The sequence below is a fragment of the Symphodus melops genome (genome assembly GCF_947650265.1).
Source record: "Symphodus melops genome assembly, chromosome: 7".
NCBI lineage: Eukaryota > Metazoa > Chordata > Actinopteri > Labriformes > Labridae > Symphodus > Symphodus melops.
In genome coordinates this window covers 9,811,558-9,820,101 of record NC_136697.1, presented here as the reverse complement: position 1 = coordinate 9,820,101, position 8,544 = coordinate 9,811,558, and the positions used below count along the sequence as shown (strand labels likewise).

The window sequence follows — 8,544 nt, the reverse complement described above, 5'->3', positions numbered from 1 at the left end:
TAGTTTCGTTGTTTTCAGAGAGAGCTCTTAAAACCTGCTCATCTTGTCCCAAAAGACTGCCCTGGCTCGATAGAGCATTCTGAACATCTAAAAAATCCAAGGGCTCTCGGGGGTCTGTGTCTGCTGGGTTCATCTCAGGGCCAGATCTTACTGTTAGGCAGGGCTAAGAGTTTGAGAACCCAGAATGCAGAACACAGAGTCGGAGGCAGGAAGCGGGTGCAAAAGGAAGTTTTAATGTTAAAGTTCAGGGGAGGGTCAAGGGCTGAGTCGAGCTGGTGCGTTTGAGGTTGCTGGGGTGACGAGTTGTCGGAGGAGTCCAGAAAGATGCAGGAGTGGGATGGAGGCAGGAGTTGAGCGCCGGGAAACTGTCAACGAAGGAGAACAATGTTAGAATGATAAATACTGTACAATAGGAATCGATTTTCTGATAAGCAGCTAGACCACAACTGACTGCGTAAACAGAGTCTAAGATCTGGCAGAGTGGTGGAGTTGAAGCCCAGTATTTGTAGCAGAGTTGATTGAAGATGAAGAGCAGCTGCAGCCCAACTCCTGCACACCTGAGTCCACTCCTGCAATCAAGAACACACACACACACTGCAGGCCAGGATTAAACAGTGGTCATGACAGTTATGGTCCTATGTTGTGTGGTATTTGTTTCTCCTCCTGTCTGTATGAGAGTGGTCGTGTCTGGGATAGGATGTGTCAGTTGGGCGGAGAAGGCGGCTGCTGACTGGAGGAAAGGAGTGGACAGTGATTGGAGGAGCTGCATAAAAGGCCGGGGCTTCATCCTGCTTGCCCTCTCTGCTCTTGCCATTTCCAACTCGGCCAGCCACGTTGAAAGATGTGACTATTGTAAATTGTGAATGTGTTATGTTTCCTCTTAACCCCAGCGTGAGAGAAGCCCTACTTTTGTTTAAAGATTTTTCTCCTGTTTTGTTTTAGGAGAAGGAAGGAAATACAATGCAGATATGAGGGTTTTGTCCCAGTGCTGGGGGTCTATACCTCGCTGACTCGCAGGTCAGCTACCAAAACCAGAGGATAGACCACGAATGTCGAAAGTCACCGGATTATATAGTTGCAGTAAGGTGCCTCCTCTAAAATGTTTGTGTGCTGTGCCAGCAGAAGTGTAACCCTCACGCTGTCCTCCGGGTCATTTTGACCCAGGTGGATATGTTGTGGAATTTATTTATTTATTTAATTATTTGGATTATTTCCACATCAATCAATCAATCAATAATAATAATAATAATAATAATTTAATAATAATTCAATAGTAATTCAATAATTTCATCAGAGTGGAGTGGATTCCTCTACCCGGGGCTGTCTCGTTTCATCAGAGCGGAGTCCAAACCTCCGCCCGGGGCTGTCTCATTTCATCAGTGTTATGTCCCCGGTCTAGGGGAACCTAAAAGCGGCACCCACTCTTCCCACTCCCAACAAGAACCAGCATTCCAGGCCACTTTCCCACTAACCCACAGCTTGTTTATTTTTTTTACAGAGAGAAAATGTAACCTTAAAACAACAAACAAAAATAAACATAAGGTACCCTCAACCTTACCTATTACAAAGTAATTGGAAAATCAAAAACAATACTTCCCCTAACTTTATTAAACCTTCTGGTTTGTTCAGTTTGAACCTGAGTCTCTTCTCTTCCTTCTCTAAGAAAACCAATATGCACAAGGTGACTTAAAAAACCCTAAACATTTTAAAAACATGAACCAAATCAAAAAGTTTTCCTCTGATCCTCTGACCCCGTTTTCACATGAATATTTTAATGAGAATAACTGGAGAACACAAACTCAATGCCAATCCACCTGAGTAGGTAGATCTTGTGACGACTGTTTCACTTTATTTAAATAATATTCAAAACTCAATCCTACTGGATCACAAATCTATAATTTCTAAAGACAACCTCTGTTCAAGGAGGTTCAGGTTTGTACATTACTGTACTTTAGTGTAGTTACTTAATGCTACAATAAAATATCAATTTAACTGCGGCTGTAGTTTGGGAACATAGATGTTCTTATTTGTTGTTGTCCATTGGGGGCTATTGATTGAAAACCTAATTTTTTCATAGGCGAGGCTACTATTATATCACTATATCACCATAAATTTAAAATGACTTCCAAATAACTTCTTATTATAAGGAACAACTGTAGTGCATAAGGAAACATTATGTATCAGGCTGCTCCAGATATTCCCACATTTCTCTCAGGTGCAGTATCAGGTGTGAATGGGTACTTTCTTGATTTTATAACATACAATTACATGACACAGTAAGTGGAGCTACAGTCTCCTCATCAACCTTTATTGAAGACTGTTGTTGTTGAAAACTATGACTGCTGCTAACTCAAACAAGCCTATTTAAGTGAGGACTTTGAACACACACACACACACGTACATTCCACAAAGGTATTTCAGACGGAGGAGGGGTTTATAGGAGCATTCAAAGGACAGAGTTTTCTGCTTTCTCATTCTGACACTCCTTGTTGTCCGTGTCGGATGCATTTTCACTGAGCTTTAGACAGACAGGAGAGTAAACAATGTGGAAAGCAGCTGTGTTTGTGTTCCTGCTGCTAAACATGGACATGCATTCAAACTGTGCCGCAGATAAGAAAATGAAGTCCGTCGCAGAAAAGTCCAAACCAGATGAAGACAAAGGAGAGACTGAAGTAATAACCTCCAGCCCTGCAGGTGACCCAGCCTCTGTGCCTTTCCGGGGCAAACTTCTTGTGATACCCATGGACGGCAGTCACTGGGTGGCTGTGAAGGCCCTGTCCCAAGAATTGGGTCGCCGTGGACACCAGGTCACTGTTGTGATACCAGAGGCCTCCATGCGGATGGGTCCAGGGAAGCACTATGACACTATTACCTTCCCTATCCCTTACAACAAGGAATTCATCGATCAGTTCTTGTCCACAAACAAGCACTTGATGGAAAAATCTGATGGGTCCATTATACAGCGAGCAAAGAAAAAATTCTCACAAATCCAGAGAATAATAGAATTCATCCACACAATTGCAGAGAGCCTGCTATTCAATGATACAATCATCTCCCATTTGGCACAACAGGTGAGTACAATAAGACAGGGGTCAAGTCTGGTCTTGCTTCTTTGGAGCTACTTGTTTGACAGCTGGGGCTGTGTTGGATCAATATTATGCTGTAAAGGGTTCATAGTAGACTGCTGCGCACAACTCCCTGAATACTGATGTCTCTTTATGACATCCAGAGACCAAATGGTCAGTTAGAAAAAATATATGTACGGTCTGTATTGTTGTTATTAACAACTGGAAGATCTGTGACAGGGTAGGATTCAGACAGGTGATTAACAGCCTGCCTTCTTGACCTATTTAATCTTATCTAAATACAATACTGTTTTTATTATTCTACGATTAAGATTGAAGGTTTGGATGCTGGACACATTTTTTATTGTATTATTATTGAACACTGTTAAACATGCACCCTATTTTTCAATTCTTCTGTCTGCAGGATTTCGATGCCGTCTTAACAGACCCCATGGTGCCCACAGGAGCCTTAATTGCTCGAAAACTAGGTGAGTTCAGCCACACCTAAATATTATCTGTTGTTTCCTTTTTTAAATCTGCACACGTTGTCCCTCTTCTGCACTCAATCCTCCTCAGGTCTCCCCTTTGTAAATGTGCTGAGGGGTATTCCATGTTCCCTGGATATAAAGTCTGCAGGCTGCCCCTCCCCGCCCTCGTACGTGCCCCGCTTCTTCTCAGGATTCACAGATAAAATGAACTTCATGGAGAGAAGTATCAACACTGTGGTGAGCACTTCAAGATTATATTTGACACTATTCAATTAAACTTTTAATGATTAAACTCTTACCTTGTTTTATTTACACTTTATTGTTGTGAAACCTCTGACCTACAGGCAGCTTTACTTGAGCCCCTGCTCTGCAGGTTTCTGTACTGGCACTTTGACAACATCGCTTATCGGTTTCTGGAAGAGGAGGTGGGCGTGGCTGAGGTCCTTTCTGAATCTGATATCTGGCTGCTCAGGTGACATGTACAAAGGATTTATAATGATTATTAATGGAGACAGCACACATCTATCAAGATAAGAAGCTGATATTAATCTTAGTCTGTATTAGCAAGTTCTCAAAAAAACTCAAGAAGTTTAAAGATAATCACAACTAAATACATTTAAGAATTAATTGAGTAACACGTTTTTGGTTGAAGCTTCAGGTTGTCATGACCATCCTTTTTACAAAACACATTCTTCTGTTAGACAACCCTTAAAATACTGAGTTTTAGGCACACCACAACAAAACAAAGTGTAAAACGTCTCACACAAAACAAAAGCAATACAAAACAGGATACTCAGTCTAGATACAAGTCTAAAAAATCTCTGACACAATAAATAGCTGATACATACCTGAGAGAGAGCAAGAAGAGTGAGATATAGAGAGATGTAATTCATAATTATCTTAACTCATGTTTGATTATCCTGCTGTCAAACAAGTTGAAATGAGTCTTAAAGATCTACCAATGTATCCAACTGAAAGAATAAAGGTTTTTTTTTACACTAATTTTCAATAGGCTTGACTTCACAATGGAGTTTCCTCGACCTCTCATGCCAAATATGGTTTTAGTCGGTGGGATTAACTGCAACATAAGAAATCCGCTTCCTAAAGTAAGTTTCTGAGTTTCTCTCACTTGTTTTTATGAGGAAATAGAACTGAATTGGAAGAAATGAATGCCACCAGACCCAAATATCTGTGCACACAGGATTTGGACTCCTGGGTGTCAGGAGAGCATGGATTTATAGTGTTCACTCTGGGCAGCATGATGCCAGATATGCCTGAAGAGGCAACCAACATTTTTCTAGAAGCCTTCAGACAGATCCCACAGAAGGTAGAGGAATATGTTGTATATACATTTCATTTTTGTAAATAGTCATCAGTGTATTCATCAAAAATAACCTTTTAACAGGTCATATGGAGGTTCGAGGGGAAGATTCCTGACAATGTCCCAGAAAATGTTAAGATGATGCCCTGGGTGCCTCAGAATGACCTTCTCGGTGAGTTTATCCTGAGGTGTGCCACACAAAACTCAAAACTGACTGGGGATGAATCACATAAATGACTTTCGACTTCTCACTTCATAAGCTCAACCCGGAGTTCGGGCTTTCATCACTCATGCTGGCTCACACGGTCTATTTGAGGGTCTGTGTCATGCTGTTCCCATGGTGATGATGCCGATTTCCGGGGACCAGCCTGACAATGCAAAGAGGTTTGCAAGCAGAGAAGTAGGAGTGGTGTTGAATCTGTTTACTATCACTACAGAAAGCATTGTCCAAGCACTGAATGAGGTCATCAATAACACCAGGTGAGGGGAAGGCTGTTGCTCAAGATGTTGAATTATATTTTTAAAAAGCTAAGTTAAATTTAAAGCAATTCATTTAGTATTTGGTAACTCCTGCCATCAATCTGTCCCTGTGCAGGTATAAAGAGAACATGCAGAGGCTCTCAGCTCTCCATAAAGACCGACCAATCGACCCGATCGACCTCTCAGTGTACTGGACAGAATTTGTGATGCGGCACAAAGGAGCTAAACATCTCAGAGCTGCTGTTCACGACCTCTACTGGTTCCAGTACTTCAGCCTGGATGTGATAGCATTTCTGGCTACTATTCTGCTGGTTTGTGTGATGTTGACAGTAAAATGCTTCAAACTTTGCTTCTGTAAACTGAGCAGGAAGAGGAAGCAGGAATAACTGCTGCATTTGTGAATTCATCCCAGCTAGCACCAACACTCTTTGTTCATAAGGGAGATAAACTAATTATGAACACAGTGGAGAGTACAGCCTGATTGTGATTTAAAGGTTAAACAGAAGAATGAGGAAAACTGTGAGGTGATCAAAAGGAAATTTATTTAACGAAAAATACAGAATATTAATAAACCGCATCTGGGGATGAGGATTAGTGGCCACCCTTCTTTGGTGGGTAGAGGGCGTACTCAACAGCCAGCGCAACAGTAAAAGCAGCAAAGCCCCACTTGAAACCTCTCAGCAAAACATCAGACAGAGTGACAGCCCGACCGAAGCCGCCGTGGTATCTCCACGCCTCGTTACTGCAAAGACAAAAAGAAGAACAGCGGCAGGTATAGAAATGAATCAAGTAAATATAATCAATACATCATGTTGGTGTGAATACTGACCGCGCCCACGGGTCTGAGAGGCCTCTGGCTTTCAGCCTCTGCTGTGTTAACTCCAGCGGTGTTCCCTCCCACTTCCACTGCTTCGGGTCAGGCATGTTCATCTTGCTGTGGCCGTGGTCACCTCCCATGCTGAACAAAGATAAAGATAGAAGCCTTATGTTGCGTCTCTTTCTCATTACAAGAGGAACTTCAAATGAAAGCAAATTGAATAAATGAGATGTTAAAAAATATTGATGTTTTCCTCTGATCAAACTGTTTTCCTCTGATATGATGTGAAGAATAGTTTCACATGGTGAATCTCCAAACCTTACCTGTGACTAATAATACTGTTTGTTTTTTTTAAAATAAATGTAAACCTGCAAATGTGTCCTGCTTCCTCTTTGAGTTATCTTTGCTGTCCATTTGTCTTCAAAGTGTAAACATGTGTCATACTGCTGTCCCGTTTGTTTTTATATCACTCTAACTGAACACACATTTGTTTCTCAGGACTATCTTTTTTTGTTACTGTTTCCGCGTCTGTTAGGAATGATTTATAATGAATATATTTAAAGAAAACAAGACTGTCTGAACTGAACAAATCTCCAGCTTGATGTGACTTTATTCTAGCTCCTTTTCATGTTGACTTCAGGGGCCTGTACTACGAAGTGAGTTCATCATATCCAGGGTCTCTTTGGGTGATCTGGCTTCACTAACCCTGACATTAGAGATCGTGCTCATCAGTCCTACAAAGCTGGTGATCAACCTGATAAGTCAGGTAACCCAGAGTTTCAGATAGCACGTTCACATAAAAGAGCAGGGAGAGTTAGCTTCATTTAACCAATTACAACCACATCTGCCATCATCTTAAATGTATATTGTTAATGTATATTAACAATATACATTTAAGACAAACAGGCTCCTAAAGACTAAAGTTACACAGCTGCAGCAACAAATGCAGGAAGGACAAAAGAGCAACAAAAAAAAGTAAAATCTGTGATTGTTAATGTGAAAGCTGCAAATTAATATATTTGTACCTTTGTTAGTTAACTTAGAAATTACAATAATAACTCCTGTTTCTTCTCTGATCTGAATGTGTTTCTGTCTAATTAAAGTGGAGAGAAGAACAGGTTTGAGAAGTTATATTTAAACTGCAGCTCTGACCATCACAAACAGAGAGGCATGAAGGTATTAAACATTATAATAAAAATACAATTCAGAGACTAAGAAGATTTCGTAATTGTGCATCTTCAACTAAAATGTTCCGGCGCTTTTTTCAGTCTCTGTTGAAGGATATCAGTGAAAAATAATAATTAACTGAACAGACTATAGCCTGCTGTAAAATCATGCTGATCACATGAAGTGTCCTCTCTCCCCTCTCGATCAGCTCCAGGAGTTTCATGATCTAAAGATCTGATTGGTCAGTGATTTTCACAGTTTGATCTCTTATCTCTAGCATAACCTGCCCTGGAGCAGGTTAGCTGTGCAACATAAGTTACCATGGTGATATACCCAGGTGAGAAGTGAACGACCCTCGTAGGACTGAAACCCAGAGTTAACCCTGAAGTTACCTCGCTAACCTCAAATCCTGCTTCGTAGTCCAGGCCCCTGGATAAACAACAGAGTAAACACCGACTAATTTTACAACTACCAATCTAACACCATGGTGTTTTTACGTTAAACAACAATAAAACTATCTTTAGATTGATATTTTCATCGTTGTTTTTCAAATGTCTGCTGCTCCACATTATTATTAATCACTTCAAGGCTTTTAAACCACTTAAGTGTATTAAGCATGCTTTATTCTGTTGAATGATTTATTATGTTTTTATGAATGAAATGTGTTTTTATAAATGAGGTGAGTTCAACCAAACATCGTCACTGCTCTCTCGACGACTTAAATCAAATGATCTTTCAGTATTATATTATATTGAGTATTATATTGATTCAACATTGATTATAATAATATAATAACAATATAAATAACATAATTGAGGTGAAATTTTAGGCCTTATCTCAGGTAGCATGGCTAAGCTAGCTGGCTAAGTCCTTCAGTTTGATAATCAGGTTTGTTTAAAGACTCACAGTGTTCACCTCCACACACGATCATTAAGTTATTAACACATCGTAAAAGAGAAACAAGATACAGGTCAAAATCTTGAGACGTAAAAGAAATAACTCTGTACCTGAGTGGTTTGTTGTGACCTCTGCTGCTGCGGGACTGAATTTGCGACAGTTACTTTTGTTTTACTGCTTGTTACGGCACAGCGTTCAGGACAAATTTCCTTTTCTTAGCGAATACTCTGTGAGCGTTATTTATGTGCAGACAAATCTTTACAACTGAAACCTTTACGTTTATTTCTCTATAATGTCAGTTTGTTTATT

General features: G+C 40.3%; 2 protein-coding genes across 3 annotated transcripts; one reads left to right on the top strand and one right to left on the bottom strand.

The window, feature by feature from the left end:
* The first annotated feature begins 2,127 nt into the window (after nt 1-2,127).
* Nucleotides 2,128-5,776, top strand: LOC306827526 (UDP-glucuronosyltransferase 1A1-like). 2 transcript variants are annotated; one of them, XM_079349414.1, is made up of 10 exons: nt 2,128-2,215; nt 2,611-3,071; nt 3,490-3,553; nt 3,642-3,790; nt 3,898-4,025; nt 4,566-4,659; nt 4,755-4,880; nt 4,959-5,046; nt 5,135-5,354; nt 5,470-5,776. In XM_079349414.1, the coding sequence occupies exons 1-10, from the start codon at nt 2,176-2,178 to the stop codon at nt 5,738-5,740; spliced, it is 1,641 nt and encodes a 546-aa protein (XP_079205540.1). In that variant the 5' UTR covers nt 2,128-2,175; the 3' UTR covers nt 5,741-5,776. The 2 variants fall into 2 exon arrangements, with proteins under 2 accessions (XP_079205540.1, XP_079205539.1); XM_079349413.1 differs by lacking the exon at nt 2,128-2,215 and having other exon boundaries at nt 2,350-3,071.
* A 98-nt stretch (nt 5,777-5,874) lies between these two features.
* On the bottom strand, nt 5,875-8,441 carry ndufb3 (NADH:ubiquinone oxidoreductase subunit B3). The gene is made up of 3 exons (XM_079349434.1): nt 8,346-8,441; nt 6,184-6,312; nt 5,875-6,096 (listed from the first exon to the last, which is right to left on the bottom strand). The coding sequence occupies exons 2-3, from the start codon at nt 6,309-6,311 to the stop codon at nt 5,946-5,948; spliced, it is 279 nt and encodes a 92-aa protein (XP_079205560.1). The 5' UTR covers nt 6,312; nt 8,346-8,441; the 3' UTR covers nt 5,875-5,945.
* Nucleotides 8,442-8,544: the final 103 nt, after the last annotated feature.

Bases quoted from the DNA above. Each gene is read 5' to 3' on its own strand.
- LOC306827526 (XM_079349413.1), top strand. From the start codon at position 2,544: ATGTGGAAAGCAGCTGTGTTTGTGTTCCTGCTGCTAAACATGGACATG. The intron at 3,554-3,641 runs GTGAGTTCAGCC...AATCCTCCTCAG, and splicing joins CTTAATTGCTCGAAAACTAG to GTCTCCCCTTTGTAAATGTG. The intron at 3,791-3,897 runs GTGAGCACTTCA...TCTGACCTACAG, and splicing joins AGAGAAGTATCAACACTGTG to GCAGCTTTACTTGAGCCCCT.
- ndufb3 (XM_079349434.1), bottom strand. From the start codon at position 6,311: ATGGGAGGTGACCACGGCCACAGCAAGATGAACATGCCTGACCCGAAG. The intron at 6,097-6,183 runs GTCAGTATTCAC...TTGTCTTTGCAG, and splicing joins CTCTCAGACCCGTGGGCGCG to TAACGAGGCGTGGAGATACC.